This window comes from Bufo bufo, chromosome 4 (genome assembly GCF_905171765.1).
Source record: "Bufo bufo chromosome 4, aBufBuf1.1, whole genome shotgun sequence".
Taxonomy (NCBI): domain Eukaryota; kingdom Metazoa; phylum Chordata; class Amphibia; order Anura; family Bufonidae; genus Bufo; species Bufo bufo.
This window is the reverse complement of record NC_053392.1, coordinates 66,058,588-66,082,364: the sequence shown is the minus strand read 5'-3', so window position 1 is coordinate 66,082,364 and position 23,777 is coordinate 66,058,588. Positions and strand designations below refer to the sequence as shown.

The 23,777-nt window shown below is 43.3% G+C and overlaps 1 protein-coding gene across 1 annotated transcript in view; it reads left to right on the top strand.

Annotated features, from left to right (window-relative positions):
- The window catches only part of NBAS (NBAS subunit of NRZ tethering complex), a 708,772-nt gene that overhangs the window by 388,256 nt on the left and 296,739 nt on the right, over positions 1-23,777 (top strand). The window contains exons 39-40 of the mRNA XM_040427340.1: positions 2,066-2,142; positions 5,632-5,769. Of these exons, the coding sequence (XP_040283274.1) occupies positions 2,066-2,142; positions 5,632-5,769 (215 nt within the window). The remainder of the gene's footprint in view (positions 1-2,065; positions 2,143-5,631; positions 5,770-23,777) is intronic.

The following is a 23,777-nucleotide window of genomic DNA, read 5'->3' as shown; positions in this document are numbered from 1 at the left end:
GGGCATTTTCTATTATAAAGGAAAATAAAAGGAAGTTAATAAAACGCTGATTATTAATCTGGTAACAAGTTTTTTTATGTCAGAATTGTAACGCAATTAAAGCCATTTATCTTGGCGGAAGCTGTTTTTGTAATGTCACCTTCAGATCTCGACTGTTCGTATAATGACAATAGACGCAATAATGAGAGAAGAGCATTATGTGCCAGAGATCGCGCAGCCAGAAGCATATTACTGAGCAGTATTAATCAGGAAAACTTAATGTTTCATGAGATGATGAGTTTGGAAAACTTTGTGGAGCTGGAGACACTTGATGCTGTTGTTTGTGGCAAAGCTCCTTAAAGGGGGTACACCCATCTGGACGTTTATGAAATATCCATAGGGACCACCTCTGGGGCTTCTTTCTCAAAAACACCGCCCTGAAGTGATTGGTGAGAACGAGGTGCATATGCAGCCATCCCTCCATTCACTGCTATGGGTCTTCCAAAAATAATTGGCCGCTGGCAAAGCATTTTTTCAGAAGTTTACAGCAGTGAATGAAGCGAGTGAAATGGCTGGCTGTGCATCAGCTGGCTCTCTATTCACAGCTATGGGGCTTCGATAAATAGGTGAGCATGCTCACTAGACTATTTTTGAAAGTCCCATGGCAATGAATAGACAGGAGGCTGTGCATGCGCAGCATGATCTCCATTAACGGCTGGGCTTCATGTCAAAGCAGCGAAGGTGGGGCTGACCATAGAAAGGAGTGAATCTTGGGTTCAGCAATTGCAATAGTGCCGCACCAAAGGTCTATTTTGCATGTTTAGAAAAGGTATCATAAATCGGGAATAAAGCTTCGGATAAATAAATAAAAAAAAATAAAAAAAATAATGCGTTTTAATTGGGTGAACCACATCTATATGTGTGTGCAAACAGCTTGATCGGGAGGTTGCTGATGACACATGGGCAGCATGGTGGCTCAGTGGTTAGCACTGGGGTCCTAGGTTCAAATCCGACCAAGGACAACATCTGCTTGGAGTTTGTATGTTCTACCCGTGTTTGCGTGGGTTTCCTCCGGGTACTCCAGTTTCCTCCCACACTCCAATGACATAGTGATAGGGCGCTTAGATTGTGAGCCCTATTGGAGACAGTGTGATGCTAATGTCCGTAAAGCGCTGCAGAATATAGTAGTGCTATATAAGTGCGTAAAAAAAAAAAAAAAAACAGGTTCCGTTTAAAGGATTTGTACTGGACTTTACTGTTGATGCTTTATCCTCAGGATAGACCGACTGGGGATCCAGCATCGGCACTCCCACCGATCGGCTGTTTCAGGGTGGTTCAGAGTCGGGGCTGGAATCGCACAGCTGCATCCACTGTGTAGTGGACATTGCTGGTTACCACAGCACTGCTCCCGTTCAGTTCAGTGGCAACAGCACTGCAGTAACCATGTACTACACAGAGGACGGAGCTGTGCACCGACTTCTGACGCTGGAGCTACTGCAGAACAACTGATCGATGGAGTGCAGGGTGTTGGTCCACCACCAATCTAATATTGATGGCTGAATAAGACCTCAGTAGTAAAATCCTGGACAACCCTTAAGACTGAATAAATCTACCTCTGCTTCATTGTCTGAAAAGTTTCAGTCCATAAGAAACCTCCATTATGTTTGTGTCCTCCTCCTGTGCGGTTGTTATTTCTGTTACTGTAGCAAAAATGGGGAGAGTCAAGGATTATTTGCTCATTTGAATGAATTGTGCAGACCCTGCACTTTTCTTCCAGAGCAGTCCTCCAGTTTCTTCCAGGAGCTGATTTTATGACCTGCTGATTATCCCGCTCAGTTGTATGGCGGATGTGTTCCCACAATCTGCCGCAGCATCTGTTTTCTCCTGTTTAGCTGCAGCGTGAAAATATTTTGCCTAACAATCACCATAAGGTGGTATTACAGCCTGATCGCCCATGATCTGTGCCATGAATCATACCAACTAGCGCTTCCGTTAAATTACGCAAATAGTTATTCGCCACGCTGTTTTAGTGACTGCTGTTCCCATATCATCTCTCTACAATACTTCTTATCTTCTTCTTTTCCAGTTCTGCTGCAGCTGGCTAGCGACACTTTGCCCAATGATATCACGTTGTCTGTTGCGTATCTACTCGCTCTCCCCCAGGTAGGTCCACCTTTTTTTTTCTTTTTTTCCTAAAATTGAAATAAGAGATGTGCAAGAAAGAGTCATCGAATCCAGTAATGGCTTCTGTTGCCAGAATTGCCTTTAAGAGGTTATTCCCACCTATTCCCACATGGCCAATAGGTACATGTCCCACTCATGGGTCTCGCGCCAGCAGGAACGCAGAGGTAGGCACGCCTGTGCATCTCACTCCATTTATTTCTATGGGAGATCCAAAAACAGTGAAGCGATCTCACTGATCATTTTTTAGAACTCCCTTAGGGTTGAATGGAGGGAGTCACATATGTGCCCCTACCTCTCCAATCCGGCAGCACAGATATTCATAAATGTCCAGGTAGGAGTAACTCTTTACGTTAAAGGGGTTCTTCGGGAACTAATAACTTTACTGAACATATTTATATATTACTTTATTATAAATATATTCCCAAATACCTTTCATTAGTAATAATGACTTGTTTTGTCTGGAGATCAATCATCAGGGGCAATAAAATGGCAGCCAACCTATTAGTGCACACAAAACCTGTCCTAATCACACAGCAGGACAAGTTACTTCAGTGCACTGAGGTAAAGAGCTGCCTCATCCTCCTCTCTGCTCAGCTTGTCAGGGATTATGCTCCTGAATACGGCTGAGAAGATCTTCAGCTCAATCTCTGTAGGAATGGCGTTCATGAGGAGACATGAAGTACAGAGAGGAGGTCGGGATGTGGCTGATGAGCAGCAGCACTTGTGTGCGGTCTCCATTACCACAATCAGTCCTGTCCATCCTCACTGTACTTCATGTCCCCTCATGAAATCCATCCCTACAGAGATTCAGCTGAAGATCTTATCAGCCGTATTCAGGATCATAATTCCTGACAAGCAGAGCAGAGAGGAGGATGAGGCAGCTCTTTAGCTCAGTGTTGTAAAGTAACTTGTCCTGCTGTGTGATTAGGACAGGTTTTGTGTGTACTTATAGGATGGCGGACATTTTATTTTTCCTGATGATTGCTCCCCAGACAAAACGAGGCATTATAACTAATAAAAGATATTTGGGAATATATTTATAATAAAGTAATATTTCAGTATTTTCTGTCATTTTATTTTTATTAATTCCCAGAGAACCCCTTTAAAGGAGTATTGCCTCTTTTAGAAAATAAGAGTTATTCTTGGTATAATGAAAAGTCATACAACTGTCCACTATACTCTCTGCATCCATTCCGTCTTGTTTCCAAGATCTCTGCTTGCTGTTCTCATTAGGAACCTGCAGTAAGATCATTCTCAGAGCTCTGTCTTGTAACCACCTGTATGATCATGACATGATCGGAGAAGATTGTTATCCACTGGAAGTAATCTGTAAAGATCCCCTTTGAACAACTCCAAGCGGAGATCTTGAAAACCATAAGGATTTAATACAAAAAGCTTATTGGACTTTATAACTTCCCTTACACATTGAAGAAGTCATATCTGCTAAATCTTTGATACTCCTATTAGATACATTAATGTAGATGACTTGGCAACCTAAATGAGGGATCTTAGAAGTGTAAACTATATAAAGATTAAATGTACAACCTCTTGGTGTTTCTGTAAGCCAAGCAGAATAACCGAGAGAAGTAATGTGAATCACTTATAGACCCGCTATTTAACTGCATTAAGTGTGCCCCCTTTTTGGCCCACAAATGGTGTACATTCCTCTATGACAGGGCATATTACCGATGTTATTTATAACAGTAACCACCCAAAATCCCCTGCCTGGCTGCACACAGATTTACACAATGCAATTTTTGTTTACTGCAGTCACCACTAGGGGGAGCTCACTGCATGTAAATTTACACAGCTAGCGTTGATCTGTAGAAGTCTGTACAGAGTAAGCTGATCCAAGTAGTAGCTGCACGCAAACGCTATGACTGAATGTTAGGAAGCAGTTGCTTCAATGGGCTACTGATAGAGGCATTTATCTACAAAAAATCCCTTTACAATGTAACACAAAATCAACATTTGAGCACCCTTTTTATGGCGGCTGATTCTACTATATTGGCTGTGATCACGACTGGCTGTGGGCTCTTCCGCTGAAGTCCCGATTGGATGTGCTAAATGTTTCTTCCTCCTTAGCTGCATAATGTACATGCAGGTAAATAAGAGGTTACTGGAGCACATCAGCAGTCAAGTGGTCGTATGATGACAGCTGAGACTGCGAAATTGGCAGCGTGACAAGAGAATAAGTACGACAATAACTCTCTACCCTCCACAGGTTAAAGGATATGGACACCTTTGTAATAAAATGTTTTTTTTTTACGCTAATTAATTTATTTTGTGGAGAAAATAATTTCTCTAATTAGTTCTATTTATCTATCTTTTTTAGTTTATGTTCTACAGCCTGCTGTGCTTCCTATGCTCCGATGCTAACATCAGGGGGGTTGCCTGGGTGAAAATATGTTTTAGGCTGGCCTACCTCATTCCCTAATCTGTCTTCTAGATTGTTCCTTAGGGCTCATGCACATGACCGTATGCCCTCCGAGACATACGGTCCGTGAGCGGTCCATATGTCCCGAAGCGGCATACATTGTGCGCACAGCATCATAGGTTACTATGATACTGTGCGCATCGGGCCGCCCACGGGGCTATTGTCCCGCACTCATAATATCATATGAGTGTGGGACAATAGTCCCGCGGGCGGCCCGATGCGCACAGCATCATAGTAACCTATGATGCTGTGCGCTCCCGTGCGCACAATGTATGCCGCTCCGGGACATATGGCCCGCTCACAGACCGTATGTCTCGGAGGGCATACAGTCGTGTGCATGAGCCCTTAGAACGTGATCCCTCACTGAATGCTATCACCCACACTCCACCCCAACACACTTCATACACACACATGCAGGTGCCAAACATTTCAAACAGTTTTTGCCCCCAAGCTTTGTTCTGAAATCCGGCACGCTGTTCCTGCAGAAGAACATCCTGCCAGAGTTCAGCATATCCAGGAACCACTAGATCTTCAATGACTACAATAGGATCCGACAGGGATCTGGATGCTTTTTGGTATAATCCCGGCTTTTGGGCTGATAAAAAGTCGTGCATGCAGGACTTTTTGTTATGCTTCGTTGCCTGAAAACATCTGATTCCCCCTCTGATCACATTGTAGTCATTGGGGATCTGGTGGTTCCTGGATACACTGTATATGCTGAACTCTGCCGGAATAGTCTGCTGGATTTCAGAACGCTGATGAGAACATTCTCTCACCTATACCACACGGTGTCTGTTTGGCTGCCGGGTAGTTGGATTGCAGCTTTTCCATTAACTGCAATATGAAATCACATTTCTAAGTGAAATTGATAAGCAGCATAATTAGTTAAAGATTATGTAAAAGAGGCATGAATTAGTCGAGCTGCCGTCACATTACACAGAGCTTTGCAGTCTCTCCACCAGCCGAGGCTTTAAATCACAGAGTGTGTTGTCTTAAGCCAAGTCAATTCCATCTCACTCATTTTTTCATAGGTGCTAGATGCCAACAAATGCTTTGAAAAGCAATCGCATTCAGCTCTGTCTCTCCAGCTGGCGGCTTATTACTACAGCCTGCAGATCTATGCCCATTTGGCGCCATGCTTCAAGGACAAGTGCCATCCTCTCTACAGGGTAAGTTCTCATAGCTGTCTGCTCCCTCTCCATTCCACAGTGCAGGTGATGCGCGAGAACAGCTCAAAACATAAGTTATATCTAATTAAAAACAGTGATCTCATCACGTCACCGTATATCTGGGTAGAATTCTCAAAATCCATCACTGGCCGGGAAATGTCAGGTGCTTTGTCCCATTACTGCTCCTCAGTTTATATTGATGCAGATTTCATGTAAAGGATTTGTATCAACAGAATAAAGCATCATTGAACAAATATTACCTGGAGTTCCAGTTAACGTTTAAAGGGTGTGACTACTTTTGCAAATATTGATTTGGTCCACCACATCTAAAATAAAATAATAATAAAAAATAGCAAAATTTCAAGTAGATGTTTTTAAAAGTAAAAAAAAAACATGTTAAATACACTACCATTTTGTGTATACATCCACATACTATGCAGATCTAGGTTTCATCATGGTAACAGGCCGCAAATAAGTCCTGTGAAGGCATATCCTGTGTTTATTCAAGAGAGTGGGGGCAAATGGAAAGAGTTAGACATGTCTGCAGAATCCGACTACACACAGGGGTTGTTTGTAGTCTGTAACCGTGACAGCAGTTATACACTGTGCACAAAGTGGTAAGTTGTTACTAAGGGTCCATTCACTCGACCGTATTTCTGGGTCCGCATCCGTTCTGCAATTCTGCGGAATGGGTGCAGACCCATTCATTTCAACAGGGCCTCAAAAGATGCGGACAGCACACCGCATGCTGTCTGCATCCGTGGTTCCGTTCCGCGGCCCCGCAAAAAAGATAGAAATGCCTATAGGACATGCTCTATCATAGGGCTGGCCATGTGCATTCTGCAAAATGTGGAACTCACACGGCCAGTACCCGTGTTTTGCAGTTTCCGCAATTTGTGGACCGCAAAACACTTACGGTCGTGTGAATGGACCGTTAAGGGAACATGTCTTCAATTTTTTGTCTATTGAACAGACTTTACTGCAAGCTAGGACTTTACCATCATTTCAACCATGCACATTTTAGTTTCATTAGAATTTTCCTTCTTTGGAAAGATATCACAACTATAATTTAAGAGTCTGGAGTATGCAAATGCCATGTTAAGAGTCATTTGGGTGTTCCCACAAGTCTTGCAGAGTCGCGGAGTCCTCTCTGTAAGAACACCTCCTCCAGGCATCCCCCTTGCCAGGATTTCAGAGATGTCCGTCAACCTGGAGGAGGGCGGGGGCAGTGGCACATTTCTACAGCTCTTCAGTTCACACTTTTTCAGCCCACTATTTTTCATTTGTCAGATTCTTCAAGGTAGGACAATATAAGAATTTTTATAAATAGGTACAGTATAACATCTGCTCTATATTCACGGTACACATTCTTGTTTCATTTATTCTGTTATGTCACATTGTGGTCTCTGTCCATGTTTGTCAAAAGAATGAGGATGTCCCTCATGGAGGTCAAGGAGGTGTGTATTCTCCATCAGGTTCTTCTCACTCCCTGCTACCCTGGCTTCTTTTTCTGGGAGAGACAATCCTTGAATTCTGCTCTTGGTGGACACTGGGTTGTAGCCCAGAAGGAAGCCAGGAGCAAGACAGTCTCCTCGTAAGTTTTGGTGAAGGGTGGTCATCGATCCCTGACTTGCAGAGTCTTCAGGCTTGGTGGGTTAGGACAGGTTTGTAAGGATCCTTCTCTGTTTGAAATGGGCGTGCAATAGACCATCTCCTTATGCACTTATTTGTGTAGCACACTGCACTTGTGTGAAAAAAGCACATACTATAGAAGTTCTGACCCCTGCAATAGTTGATGAAGGAAAAATGTCTTATTGCATGCTGGGCAATCCAATAACTGGCTGATTTGGTTAGAGTTGCTTATTGTTGGGACCCAAGCATAAGACCCCCTCCTACTCAAAAAAAAACCTATATGAACAGTCTTTTTAAAAGGTTTGTCCCACCATAACAATTATTCCTTTTACAAAGAATAAGTAATAAGTATCTGATCGGTTGAGGTCCTTCTGTTGAAACCCCACCGATGGATGACTGGATCAGGAGTCCTAACCAAGTGGATGCAGATATGCGCTGCATATATGCATGCAGTACGCTCGCTGCAGCTTTATTCATCTTTGGGACTGCAGAACAAAAGCACAGCCTTTACCTATCTCCAGGAATTCTATAGAGATGAGGGGCAGCATGCGTGACCATCGCTTCACAACGTGTGATGAGTTGTTATGGTGGGACAATCCCCTTAAAGTGTACCTAAACCTTTAAAACAATTTTATTAAAATTGCAGCATATATTTTGTGGTCCACGAATTGCAGATCCACAAAGTACAGATACCATCTGTGTTGCATCCACTTTTTTTGTGTGGACTCCTTGACTTTAATAGCCAAGAATAAGACCTGTTCTATCATTTTGTGGAACGGACATACGAATGTGGAAAGCATACGGATCATCCATGGGCTTTCTGCTTCCATATGTCCATTCCGTAAAAACATAGAATATGTCTGCAAAATGGTGACCACGGATCCTTTGAAATCAATGGTTCTGCAAAAAAATAAAAAATAAACGGAGACGGCACACAGACACATCTGTATGTTGCGGATCTGTAATTTTCGATTTGCATGAGGCGTAAATGACATATAATACATGTTTGTAATGTACATACAACGGATGTGAAATGGCAGGCTTTAGTGGGGTGGCATATTCAGGAGTAGCGATGTGCTATTCAGGGCTCCTGACTTCGCCCACTTGCTCCGCTCTGCTAAAAGGCTGTGCCGAGGTGCGAGATAAAGTGTATTACTAAAATGCATTACGTGTGATTTATAGTAGTTTTCAGTAAAACTGTTTTATAGGCTTAAGTACACTTTCGGGGTCCTTGCAGTCTCAGCCTCTGAACATACATGCTCGTGCCTGCTTCAGAAGTTATCATCAGACTAAAGAACATTATGTGATGCTTCGTGATAACTTGAAGTGTACAGTACAATATCTTTTTCCCCCGTTCACAGCGTCCATATGGCAGCGCCCACTCGCTCATTAATGCAAATAGGCAGATGAGCAGTGTAATCTGTGGAGGGTGACTAATACCTAGGTGTCCGGTTCTCACAGTTACCTGCTCAGTCCCAGCAGATTCTTTCTGGGACACATTATAGTCGTGTTGCTGAGTATAGTGGATGTGCTGATCTGTATTTACCCAGGACTAGAGGCCGCCTTCTCCTCCGCGGTATATGCTCAGTCAACAGAGAGTGCCGGACCACGTGTGTACTGACTTCATCAGGTCGCTGATTAAAGGGGCTCTCCAGCTATGTAAAATTGAAAGCCAGTCCAAGGGCATCAGTATTTGGGGTCCGATTATTGGCGACTCTGCTGATCAGGTGAATGAGAGAAGGCCGCGATACTCGGAACAACCCCGAGGAAAAGGATGAAGTTTTGAGTACGAACTAACCTGCAACCCAAGTGCTGCAGCCCCTATCTATCTATCTATCTATCTATCTATCTATCTATCTATCTATCTATCTATCTACACTGCTCAAAAAAATAAAGGGAACACAAAAATAACACATCCTAGATCTGAGTTAATTAAATATTCTTCTGAAATACTTTGTTATTTACATAGTTGAATGTGCTGACAACAAAATCACACAAAAATTAAAAAATGGAAATCAAATTTTTCAACCCATGGAGGTCTGGATTTGGAGTCACACTCAAAATTAAAGTGGAAAAACACACTACAGGCTGATCCAACTTTGATGTAATGTCCTTAAAACAAGTCAAAATGAGGCTCAGTAGTATGTGTGGCCTCCACGTGCCTGTATGACCTCCCTACAACGCCTGTGCATGCTCCTGATGAGGTGGCGGACGGTCTCCTGAGGGATCTCCTCCCAGACCTGGACTAAAGTATCTACCAACTCCTGGACAGTCTATGGTGCAACGTGACGTTGGTGGATAGAGCGAGACATGATGTCCCTGATGTGCTCAATTGGATTCAGGTCTGGGGAACGGGCGGGCCAGTCCATAGCATCAATGCCTTCGTCTTGCAGGAACTGCTGACATACTCCAGCCACATGAGGTCTAGCATTGTCTTGCATTAGGAGGAACCCAGGGCCAACCGCACCAGCATATGGTCTCACAAGGGGTCTGAGGATCTCATCTCTGTACCTAATGGCAGTCAGGCTACCTCTGGCGAGCACATGGAGGGCTGTGCGGCCCTCCAAAGAAATGCCACCCCACACCATTACTGACCCAATGCCAAACCGGTCATGCTGGAGGATGTTGCTGGCAGCAGAACGTTCTCCACGGCGTCTCCAGACTCTGTCACGTCTGTCACATGTGCTCAGTGTGAACCTGCTTTCATCTGTGAAGAGCACAGGGCGCCAGTGGCGAATTTGCCAATCTTGGTGTTCTCTGGCAAATGCCAAACGTCCTGCACGGTGTTGGGCTGTAAGCACAACCCCCACCTGTGGACGTCGGGCCCTCATATCACCCTCATGGAGTCTGTTTCTGACCGTTTGAGCAGACACATGCACATTTGTGGCCTGCTGGAGGTCATTTTGCAGTGCTCCTGCTGTTCCTCCTTGCACAAAGGCGGAGGTAGCGGTCCTGCTGCTGGGTTGTTGCCCTCCTACGGCCTCCTCCACGTCTCCTGATGTACTGGCGTGTCTCCTGGTAGCGCCTCCATGCTCTGGACACTACGCTGACAGACACAGCAAACCTTCTTGCCACAGCTCGCATTGATGTGCCATCCTGGATAAGCTGCACTACCTGAGCCACTTGTGTGGGTTGTAGACTCCGTCTCATGCTACCACTAGAGTGAAAGCACCGCCAGCATTCAAAAGTGACCAAAACATCAGCCAGGAAGCATAGGAACTGAGAAGTGGTCTGTGGTAACCACCTGCAGAACCACTCCTTTATTAGGGGTGTCTTGCTAATTGCCTATAATTTTCACCTGTTGTCTATCCCATTTGCACAACAGCATGTGAAATTGATTGTCACTCAGTGTTGCTTCCTAAGTGGACAGTTTGATTTCACAGAAGTGTGATTGACTTGGAGTTACATTGTGTTGTTTAAGTGTTCCCTTTATTTTTTTGAGCAGTGTATATATCTATTATCTATCTATCTATCTATCTATCTATCTATCTATTATATATCTATCTATCAAATAATCGTTTATCTATCTATCATTATCTATCATTATCTATCATTAATTAATTATCTATCTATCATTAATTATCTATCTCTATCTATCTATCTATCTATCTATCCCATATCTATCTATCTAATCTATCTATACCATATCTATTTGCTTATCTATCTTCCTATCTACCTTATATCTATTTATCTGTCTATCTACCCCTTATCTATGCCTCAACACTGGACTGTGGACTGGTTGAACAAAGCATTTCCAGATGTGGATGTGCAGTACCTCCTGGCTAATTGCAGTCACCAGTAGAGGGAGCATAGGATCTTGCTTCCCACTGGAATGCATTGAACTCGGTGATAACGCAGTATGTCATAAGCTCCCTCTAGTGGTGGCAGACAGAATGATAGATGCTATGTTTATGCAGCAGCTCAATAGAAAAAGAAAAGCAACAAATTACTTTTTGGTTGCATTTGTCACCCTCTGGAACCCTCTTTATCACCTGTGTTTTCATCTATCTATAGAGTTCTGCGGAATACGTTGGTGCTTTATAAATAACAGGGCGTAACATTTCTGTCTGCTTTTCCTTCGACCCATCTGTTTTCTAAATTCTAGGTTAGATTTTATCTACAAAATAAATTGCCTCGGTGGTACAATCTCTGTTCTCGGCCTTGTGCTGTTTTCCCTGGCCGCACTGTTTGGTTTTGTTAATGAACTGCTCAGTTCAGGAAAACCTATAATATAATTTATAGCAAGAATAAATAATATAGGGAAATATATCACAAAGCTATTTTCTCTCTTGCAATGACCATAAATTCTAGCTGCGAGTCTGACCTATGGCAGCCAAATTTTGCATATATGTCCCATTAACTCTCTCCATCTTGCACCCTCCATCCATGGTCTGTGGATCGGCCATCGGAACGGGTTCAGCCAGTAATCCCAGTGCAAGTCAATGAAGGATCAGCCAATAAATGTCACATTGAACACGGACCTGTTCATGTAAAGATCTGCATATAAAGTACAGCCGGCCTGCAACACAACATATTTCATACTTGAAGGGTTTTCATGGAGGTGGACAGTCTTCTTGTCATGCCGCCTGCTGCTAGAAGATTTAGCTGGAACATCTCAGTGCCTGGTGATCAGTGGTGGTAACGGAGGTGAAGATTGAGGGCACAGATGATTTTTAGCTTCACGTTAGGAATGTTCCTATTTCTTCATGTCTGGAGAAGTTGATTGTATGATTGCAAGTTTTCGTCGACCTTCCCCTGACAGTTACTCGCCTGTCCTATGTAACGTTTTGAAGCAAAGAGCAGAACGCCAAATCGAGAGTGGACCCTAAACTAAAAGCTTGATGTGTGAACAAGACACATAGCTCTGCATACCGTAGACTTCATAGTACAAGGCTTCAAGCTCCTCAGAGACCAACACTCTGTCATGTCCAGGTATCTCTATGAGGTTGCGAGTCTCACTGAGGTCAGGGATTGTACCTGTCTCCTCTGTACAGCGCTACAGGTCTGTTGGCACCATACAAATACTGTGTCCTATATGGGTAAAAATATATCGGCAGTATTTGCCATACTCGTGTGGTTTTCCAGAAGTGAAGACCCACTGTGTTATATATCAAAATAAGCAAAGCCTGGCATGCGGTAAGCCTCAGAGGGCATCTGATTGGTAGTCTGTGCGGAGACTTGCTTCTGTACTGCTGTCATACGTGACTTGTCAGGTGCCAGAGTGGCTTCTAGGCTGTAATGTGCCCTAATTAAGTGATCAGAAGACTATTGATCTGCCAGTCCATTTAATTTCATCAAGATCGGCAGTTCTCGTCAGCTGAAGGGCCGGTGTGTCAGCAGAATGACACCATCATTTGGTGCACAGATACTTTTCTAAATTGCTGTGGGATGCAGTGTGTGACAAGCACATGTCTGTTCTGCGGTATAACACCGGCCGTCTGATGTGCTGTAGTGGCTTCATGAGGACCTGTCGGCTCTCCTGACATGTCTGTTTTTAGTAAGGACCTGTATTCTCTATGCTGTAGCCCAGGGATGCCCAACCTGTGGCCCTCCAGCTGCTGTAAAACTACGACTCCCGCCATGCCCTGCTGTAGGCTGCCTGGGCATGCTAGGAGTTGTAGTTTTGCAACAGCTGGAAGTCCGCAGGTTGGGCATCCCTGCTTTAGCCATTTTACTTAGACTTCTGCACGGTTACGTTCCTGCATTAGTTTTCTTGAAAACTAGAGCTGTCATTAAAAGGGTTGTCTAATGTAAAGTAAAAATCTCGGTCAAAGCCTAAAATAAAAAATAAAAATCTTCCACTCACCTGTTTCTCCAGAGCCATTCTCTGTGGCACTGGTCCAGTCCTCCTCCTGCTGCTTGTTTATGATGTGCAGTGGTGATGTATTGGTATACGGCAAGTGACCGCTACAACCAATCTCAGCCTTCACCGATCAAACCCTAGGGATGGTAACTAGCTTTTGCGGTCACGTGCCGTACACCGATACACACTGAGATGTATCAGTATACGGTACGTGACCGCTACAACCAATCTCTGTCTTCACTGTGCAGACTCTGGGGATGGGAACTAGCTTCAGCGGTCACGTGCCGTACACCTGTACACACTAAGATGTATCGGTATACCGCACATGACTGTTATAGACAGTCACTGTCTTCACTGTGCAGACTCTGGGGATGGTAACTACCTTAAGTGGTCATGTGCTGTACACCTGTACACACTGAGATGTATCGGTATACGGCACGGGACCACTGCAGCCAATCTCTGTCTTCACTGTTTAAACCCTGGGTATGTTAACTAACTCCAGTGGCACATATGAACATGGGACCAAACAGATGCCTTCAGCTGCCAAATGCACATGCAACAGGTCAACTAGGTACAAATGTGGATGTGTTGTGGGCTGAGGTGGCACATCATAGTGGACACATTTTACAAGAGCTTCTGCTCTGGGAAAATCTTTAGTCCATTTCCAGTGAGTACAGGGGTCTAGGAGGAAACACAGCCAGAGCAGTTAGAGCCCACATTGGGCAATACTGCACAGCGCCTCATGTTTTAAACCAGCCACCATTACTGCGTGGCTCTCCTTTTCTGCACTAACAAATTAAATGGCTTATGGCTGTATTACACCAACAAATTATCAGACCAATTTCTGTCCAATCAGACCAATAGCTGGTGTGTAAATGGCCATCTGACCAATGATTGGTCAGAAACTCTGATAATCTGTTGGTGTAATCCAGTGCTCACAGTTGATGTCTTCCGAATGGAATTGTTTGTTCTTCCTGACTCCATCTGACATTGAACACCAGGAAGGCCTTTTCTGGCTATTACACAAATCTTTGGCTTCTCACTTTTACGTTGTGTAACCCTTATGACAGCCAAATATTTCACCCTGTGACAACCATAATACCCATCATGACTTCCACAAGGTGCAGTATCCCGGACTTAATACCCTTCTTAAGAGCTACATGAACCACAATTGACCCACCAGTTGTATAGTGACATCACTATGGTGGTTGTGAGCAGTGATGGCCAGTTTGCAGTGTTCGCCAACGAACACATGCGGGCTGCCATCTTAACTGACAAGTCTGGCGATGCACAGGTAAGCCCTTGCCTGTGCCGCGAGCCGGTCTGAAATCAAATGCGGTCACTGGGAGCAGGCAGTTCCGAGAACAGCCGTCGGGGACCTTCATCGGGCTGTTCTCGGAACTGCCTGCTCCCAGTGACCGCATTTGTTTCAGACCGGCTCCCGCACAAGCACGGGGTAAGGGCTTACCTGTGCATCGCCGGACGGGTGAGTCAAGATGGCAGCCCGCATGTGTTCGTTGGCGAACACTGCGAACACGCCATCACTGGTTGTACACTTTGCAATGTGTCGATCTTACAGACGTTTTCTAAACTACTTTTTCTGGTATCGCACTTTCTTCTCTGTTTCTTTATTTATTCGGTGCTCCTATATTACCGCAATACTGTAGATTTTCCCCTTGCTGATTTTTATTCTCTTTTTACTTTCTTCTTATTGACTGTAAAAAAAAATCCTTACCTGTAGATGCCAATTAGTCAGGCACCTGCTGTGCAGAAAATCTGGTTTGAGCTGAGCCCACTTCCTACTGAATTCTCAGATTACTTGAATGTATTTTAAGAATTGTTCTATTAGCAAGAAACCTACTTTTCCTTCGCCTTTGCTGCTTTCATTATCTATTTGGAGTAGATTCATGTTTCAGAAGATAGGAGTTTGGTTTTCTATGACACTATTACAATATTGCATATGGGACAGAGAGCTTGAATACGTTGACGGTAACCTCAACCATTGCTCTACAAAAACCTATTCTTTATGATATGGATGTGTTTGTGGGTTGTCATTGTGCTCCACCTGCCACACTGTTTCCTCTGCAGTAGTCATGACCCCTACACCCCCTCTCTTCATGTTAGTTAAGCGGAGTAAGCCCTGTGAAACATTACAGATACAGGGGTTGGTTAGGTAAACCCAACAGGAAACTGAGGAAAACAGGAAGTTCTGCATGTAAACATCCTGCCAGAATGCAGTGATGTTTAGAGCAGGGGAAAGAAAAACAGGTTTTAGGAGAAAAAATATCCAGTGTCCCCAATGTAGCTCATCTAAATTCAGTCTTTGGAGTGTGGGAGGAAATCCGAGTACCTGGAGGAAACCCATGCAAACACAGGGAGAACATACAAACTCCATGTAGATATTGACCTTGGTCGGATTTTAACCTAGGACCCCAGGGCTGCAAGTGCTAACCACTAAGCCACCGTGTGTAGTGGGTACATTAAAGGAGTTGTATGTCCACTTTAATTACAAATAAAAACACTCAGAGTGGTATAAAATGCTAAAAGAATTAATACTCTCATTACAGATCCACTGTCTCTCCTGTTCTTATGTGTCCCAGGTCCTCCACTGTTATCTTACTTCCTTATTCCTCTTGACAGAGCCATGTGAATGCTTCAGATCACCACTACAGCCAGTTATTGACTTCAGTGTCGCACATCTATGTCGAGAGGGTCCAACAAGAACAGAGAACCTCAGGGGTTTCAGGCACCATCAAAAGGGGAGTAGCAAGCATCAGGGGATTAGTTATTTCTTGTTATGAATTATTTTCTGAGCAATTATGGTAATTGAACTGAAAACCTCTTTAGATGATTTTTTTTTTTTGTGTGGTTTCCCTTCTTAATAAGGATTGTGACAACTCGGGGTCACTTGGCTCTCCAGGATCGCCGTCTTCTCTGCTTAGACGATTGGCACACCTCAAGAAGCGACTCCAACACTGCAGACCAGCTTTATTGTCACTTTTACAGCAGACCAAGCAAATCATAAACATAAATCCTAGGCCGTTTGGCCACTGACTACACAGTATTTCTCCCTCTCTATCGGGATCTGGGTCTACCACCCAGCTCCCCAAAACACAGCACGGTGCTTACTCCACACAGGGTTAGAGGTTCCTGTCTCCCACAGGCCTCGACGTAGCCTGCTCCTTCCCCAGACTGAGAGCCCTGATTGAGGAGCTCAGGTAGAGGTGGGCTAATTATCTAAATTACCAGCGCAGCTGCTGCAGACATTGGGAAAAAACTATTTTACCAGCCTTTCCTGTTCTCTCCCAGGCTCCTCTGGGTAAGATACGCCATTTCTATGGCCCTCAGGCAGGTCCACTGCCACAGGATATATAGACTGTTGTCCATTCTTCTTTTCTAAATAGCTAAATCTCAGTTAGTTTGAGTGGTTTGACTACCAATTTCCAAGTCTTGCCACAGATTCTCAATGTGATTTATGTCTGGGCTTTGGCTGGCCCATTCTAACACATGAACATGCTTTTATCTAAACCATTCCATTGTAGCTCTGGTTATATGTTTAACGTCGTTGTCCTGCTGGATGGTGAACCTCTGCCCCAGTCTAAAGTCTTTTGCAGCATCTACCAGGTTTTCATCCAGGATTGTTCTGTATTTTGCTTGATTCATCTTCCTGTTAACTCGGACCAGCTTCTCTGTCCCTGCTGAAAAAAAGCATCCCGACAGTGGGTTTGGTGTGTTCAGGGTGATGTGCAGTGTTAGTTTTCCACTACACATACAGTGTCGTGTTTTGCATTTAGGCCAAAAAGTTAAACTTTGCTCTCATCTGACCAGAGCACCTTCTTCCACATTTTTGCTGTGTCCCCTCCCTACATGGCTTGTGTCAAAAACTGCAAATGGGACTTCTTATGGCTTGCTTTCAAAAATGGCTTTCTTCTTGCCACTCTTGCATAACGGCCAGATTTGTAGAGTACATAGTTGTCCTGTGGACAGATTTTCCCATCTGAGCTGTGGATCTCTGCAGCTCCTCTAGAGGGACCATCAGCTTCTCTGATTAGTGCTCTCTGGGCTTTTAGTTTAGGTGGACAGACATGTCTTGGTAGGTTTGCAGTTGTGCCATACTCCGTCCATTTTCGGGTGATGGATTGAACAGTGCTCTGAATTTTTCCGAGCTTGGGATGTTTTTTTTACAACCTAACCCTGCTTTACACTTTTCCACAACTTTGTCCCTGACCTGTCTGGTGTGTTCCTTGGTTCTCACGATGCTGTTTGATCACTAATGTTCACTTACAAACCGCGAGGCCTTCACAAAACAGCTGTAGTTATACCGAGAGTAAATTATACACATTTGGACTCTATTTACTAATTAGACGACTTCTGAAGGCAATTGGTCACACAGGATTTTATTTAGAGGTATCAGAGTATAAGTGAGCTGAATGCAAACGCACGCCACACTTCTAAGATTTTTATTTATTCCAAATTTTAAAAACCATGTATCATTTTCTTTTCACTTCACACATACTTGCTACTGTGTTGGTCTTTCACATAAGCTCCATTTAAGTTTGTGAGTGAAACGTGAAAAAAATTCAAGGGGTGTGTGTATAAAACACACATATATACATATATATATATATATATATATACAGTACAGACCAAAAGTTTGGACACACCTCATTCAAAGAGTTTTCTTTATTTTCATGACTATGAAAATTATAGATTCACACTGAAGGCATCAAAACTATGAATTAACACATGTGGAATTATATACATAACAAACAAGTGTGAAACAACTGAAAATATGTCATATTCTAGGTTCTTCAAAGTAGCCACCTTTTGCTTTGATTACTGCTTTGCACACTCTTGGCATTCTCTTGATGAGCTTCAAGAGGTAGTCCCCTGAAATGGTTTTCACTTCACAGGTGTGCCCTATCAGGTTTAATAAGTGGGATTTCTTGCCTTATAAATGGGGTTGGGACCATCAGTTGCGTTGAGGAGAAGTCAGGTGGATACACAGCTGGTAGTCCTACTGAATAGACTGTTAGAATTTGTATTATGGTAAGAAAAAAAGCAGCTAAGTAAAGAAAAACGAGTGGCCATCATTACTTTAAGAAATGAAGGTCAGTCAGTCAGCCGAAAAATTGGGAAAACTTTGAAAGTAAGGGCTATTTGACCATGAAGGAGAGTGATGGGGTGCTGCACCAGATGACCTGGCCTCCACAGTCACCGGACCTGAACCCAATCGAGATGGTTTGGGGTGAGCTGGACCTCAGTGTGAAGGCAAAAGGGCCAACAAATGCTAAGCATCTCTGGAAACCCCTTAAAGACTGTTGGAAGACCATTTCAAGGGACTACCTCTTGAAGCTCATCAAGAGAATGCCAAGAGTGTGCAAAGCAGTAATCAAAGCAAAAGGTGGCTACTTTGAAGAACCTAGAATATGACATATTTTCAGTTGTTTCACACTTGTTTGTTATGTATATAATATCACATGTGTTAATTCATAGTTTTGATGCCTTCATAGTCATGAAAATAAAGAAAACTCTTTGAATGAGAAGGTGTGTCCAAACTTTTGGTCTGTACTGTGTATATATATATATATATATATATATATATATATAATATACACACATTATGCCAATATTTCAGTTGTCCTCCTCAGTTCCTCCACAACTTTATGTATTTTGTGTGTTATTTCCTCGTATCATAAAATCTTGCAGTCATTAACGAGGCACATAGCGGTTTAGTGTGTTAGAGCACTCTCTTTTTGTGGTCTGTGTACTTGTGAGGGAATCTTACGTTCAGCACTGGTTTGGGTGAATATCTGACAATCTCTACATTTTAGCAGCACACAACTTATTCTAGGGTCTGTTGTAGGGTTAACCAAGGTGTCTAATCTACATGGTAAGCATTGCTGCAATGCACATAGACTATGGAGCTTGCGTTGTGGATGTGGATTTTCTTTGCTCCTGCTGTCTGAAGCTTGTAGGTATGTGGGAAATCAGTGCGGGTCATGGCTGTTTACTTTCATATTCATTCTTAGAAGTTTTTTGTGCAACATCAAACAAAGAACATAAAAGATGATTCAGATGAACGTGGAATACAAATGAAGAAGGCATCATTTCCACAGTGACTTTGTAGCCATTTATGTGTCTATACCAGGTAGAACCTTCCTGTAGGTGGCGCTATCTGTTTTAGACTTATAGCCATACTTTAGATGTTTAATCACTGCATTTATTAAAGGGGTTGACCAGGACTTAAAAAAAATATATATATATATCTTTCTTTGGAGAAATGGCTCCGCATCAGTGCAAAGGCTGTGTCTTTTATGGCAGTTAATGCACATTCATGTGAATGGGGCTGAGCTTCCTTATTAGCCATCCAAGAAATGCCCTTTTAAAATAAAAATAAAATCTTGGTCAAGCCCTTTAAATGGGGTTTTCTGGGATTACTATGGTTGTTAACAGATTTTCCCATGTAGTGGCCTGAGAAAGGGGACGTGTCCCCTGAAACTTTGCTGTCGAACAGACTTTCTACCTCTCATGTGAACTCGCTTTAAGAGATGGACTATATGAACTGATAAGTATGGCATAGCACATTTTTATTTATACATTTTCTGTGGACTTCTATGGAATATTGATGTATGTTGCAAGCATTGAATTGAAATACTTATGAAACTGAAAGAGGCCTCTGGCATTTGCTGGTAGTGGTGGTTGCTTACCTCTTCCTCATGATTTTTTTTAAAATAATTGTCCTGGTATTTACCATGCTAATAAATGCCTCTGCTGGTTTCTTTACATCTTGTATGTAGCGCTTCCTGTTTCTGTATCCAACCAAACCCATCATGCACTTCTCCTTCCTTGGCTACAGCTTCAGCACTGCCATTAACAACACCCCCTCCCAGCTAGTTACAGACCCTCCTCTATCACTGCCCCTAACATCCCCCAACAAGTTTATAGCTCCTCCCACCCAGCTAGTTACATATACATTCCCCTATCACCACCCCTAACAACACTGAGATAGTTTATAGCTCCTCCCACCCAGCTAGTTACATAGACACTCCCCTAACACTGCCCCTAACACCCAGCTAGTTTATAGCTCCTCCCATCTAGATAGTTACATAGACACTCCTCTAACAACACCTACTGTAGCTAATTAATAGCTCTTCCCACCCAGCTAGTTACATAGACACTCCCCTATCACTGCCCCTAAGAACACCCAGCTAATTTATAGGTTCTCCCACCCAGCTAGTTACATAGACACTCCCCATCACTGACATGACATCACAGGAAATAAGAAAGAGCAGCATGGACATGATCATGTGACCACAGCCCAGAACGAGAGATAGGAGCAATAAAGGTAAAAGAAATGCATTACAAAATGACAGCGGTCTTCATAAAGGATTATTTTAGAGGATGTTGATTCAAACAAAAAAGGGGTTGTCTCACTTCATCAGGTGGCATTTATCATGTAGAGATAGTTAATACAAGGCACTAATGTATTGTGATTTTCCATATTGCTTCCTTTTGTGGCAAGACTCCTTTTTTCATCACATTATACACTGCTCGTATCCAGCAATCGTACCCTGCAATCCAGCATTGGTGGTCGGGCTTGCGCACTTAAAAAAAATATAAATAAAATAGAATAAAGTACTGGCCTCTCTAGTGGCTGGGACCATAGGAACGCACCTAGGCCGGCGCTTTTTCCTATAGTGTGCAAACACGGCCACCAATCCTGGAAAAAATTAATCTAGCCAGCAAAGGAGGCAATATGGACAATCACAATACATTAGTAAGTGCTTTGTATTAACTTTCTCTACGTGATAAATGCCAGAAGATGCCAGTAGCACAAAGGTTAGGAAATGACAAGCTCAGATTCTTGTCTACAAATGCTCGCAGTTTAGCAAATAAGATGCATGAACTTGAGGCTATAATGGCATCTGAGAATATAGATGTAGTGGCTGTTACTGAGATGTGGTTAAATGGGATTAATGACTGGGATATAACAATACCAGGGTTCTCTCTATACAGGAAAGACAGAGAAAGCAAGAAGGGGGAGGGGTGGCCCTGTATGTGAAAGATAGCATAAAATCTAATTTGATACAAGTTAGCGAGAACAATTTAGAGTCAGTTTGGGTTACCTTGCAGCTTGATAATCATAATGTAACTCGTGTAGGTGTGATATATAGACCACCTAGCCAAGTCAAAGAATTAGATGATCTACTAGTTGAGGTAATAGCTAAAATGACATTGAAGGGGGAAGTTATCATTATGGGAGACTTCAATCTTCCTGATGTAAACTGGAAAACCAAAAAAGCTAGTTCTGCCAGGAGTACAGATATTCTAAATTCCCTACTGGGATTATCTCTACAGCAAGTAGTTCAGGAGCCAACCCGGAAGGAGGCCATTTTAGATTTAGTATTCACAAATGGGAATTTGGTATCTGATATTACTGTAGGGGAAAGCTTGGGATCTAGTGATCATCAGTCAGTGTGGTTTACTATAAGTACAGTGACTGAGTCACACCACACAAAAACAAAAGTTTTAGATTTTAGAAAAACTGACTTTTCTAAAATTAGATTAGTGGTATACGAGTCCCTATCAGATTGGAACAGTTTCATTGGAGTCCAGGAGAAATGGGACTACTTAAAAGTGGCACTGTTGAAGGCAACAGATAATTGCATTAGGCTGGTCAGTAAAAGCAAAAAAAGGAAGAGACCACTGTGGTACTCAGCAGAAGTGGCCAAAATCATTAAAAACAAAGATAGCATTTAGGAATTATAAAAAAAAAAAAAAAATGAGGATGACAGGCAAATTTATAAGATTAGCCAGAGAGAGTCCAAACAAGTTATAAGAGCTTCTAAAGCACAGGCAGAAGAGAAATTTGCTCAGTCAGGGAAAAAAGGCGATAAGGCATTCTTCAGATACATAAATGAAAAAAGGAAACTAAAACCAGGAATTACCAAATTAAAAACAAAAGAAGGAAGGTATATGGAAGAAGATAAAGAACTAGCTGACTGCCTCAATGAATACTTCTGTTCAGTTTTTACAAAGGAAAATGAAGAAAAAGGCCCTCAGTTAGGAAAGAAGACGCATGTGTCTTTACAGAGGAAGAGGTTCTAAGTCAGCTGTCTAAAATTAATACAAATAAGTCACAGGGGCCTGATGGGATACACCCAAAGCTATTAAAAGAGCTCAGCGGTGAACTAGCAAAACCATTAACAGATTTATTTAACCAATCACTGGCAACAGGAGTCATCCCAGAAGATTGGAAATTAGCAAATGTTGTGCCCATTCACAAGAAAGGTAGTAGGGAGGAATCGGGCAACTATAGGCCAGTAAGCCTGACATCAATAGTGGGGAAATTAATGGAAACCATACTTAACCTCTTAAGGACATAGGGCGTACAGGTACGCCCTTGTGCCCTGGTACTTAAGGACACAGGGCGTACATGTACGCCCTGTGTATTTTCGATCACTGCCGTGCGGCTGGCAGTGATCGGAACCCGGTGCCTGCTCAAATCATTGAGCAGGCACCTAGGCTAAATGCGCGGGGGGGTCCCGTGACCCCCCCATGTCGGCGATCGCGGCAAACCGCAGGTCAATTCAGACCTGCGGTTTGCTGCGATTTCTGAAGTTTCTGGTCCCCGCAGTCCCTGACCGCAGGGATCAGAAACTTTATATGCCAAAAAAAAAGTTTTATTTACCCCCCCCTGCACCCCCGAATGATTTTTATGGTGGCGGGAGGTGCAGGGGGAGGGTTGCGGGCGGTGTGGGCGGTGCGGGAGGCGGGCGGTGCGGCAGGCGGGATCGCGATCCCCCGCCCGCCTCCCCTTGTATAATCGTTGGTGTCTAGTGGGGATACCAGGGTGCCAGCACATTGCTGGCACCCTGGTATAAACGGCTGACATCTGCGATGCGATGTCAGCCGTTTAACCCTTTCCATACAGCGGTCCGTACGGACCGCTGTATGGAAAAGGTTAACAGCGCAGGGAGCTCCCTCCCTCTCCCATCGGGGGGCTGCTGTGCCTTTGCAGCCCCCCGATGGGGAGGGAGAGAGCCCCCAGAGAGCCCCCCGAGAGATCCCCTCCTTACCCTTCCCCGTCTGCGAAGTTCTGAGCAGTACTGAGCAGACGGGGAAGGTTCCCATGGCAACAGGACGCCTCTCAGGCGTCCTGCTGTCCATGGTGCTGAACAGATCTGTGCTGAAAGCATAGATCTGTTCAGTGTAAGTAAAATACAGTACAGAACAATATATATTGTACTGTACTGTATTATTCAGACATCAGACCCACTGGATCTTCAAGAACCAAGTGGGTCTGGGTCAAAAAAAAGTGAATAAAAGTGAAAAAAAAGTAAAAATCAAAAAACACATTTATCACTGATAAAAAATGAAAAAAATAAAATTCCCTACACATGTTTGGTATCGCCGCGTCCGTAACGACCTGATCTATAAAACGGTCATGTTACTTTACCCGAACGGTGAACACCATAAAAATAAAAAATAAAAAACTATGATGAAATTGAAATTTTGCCCACCTTACTTCCCAAAAAAGGTAATAAAAGTGATCAAAAAAGTCGCATGT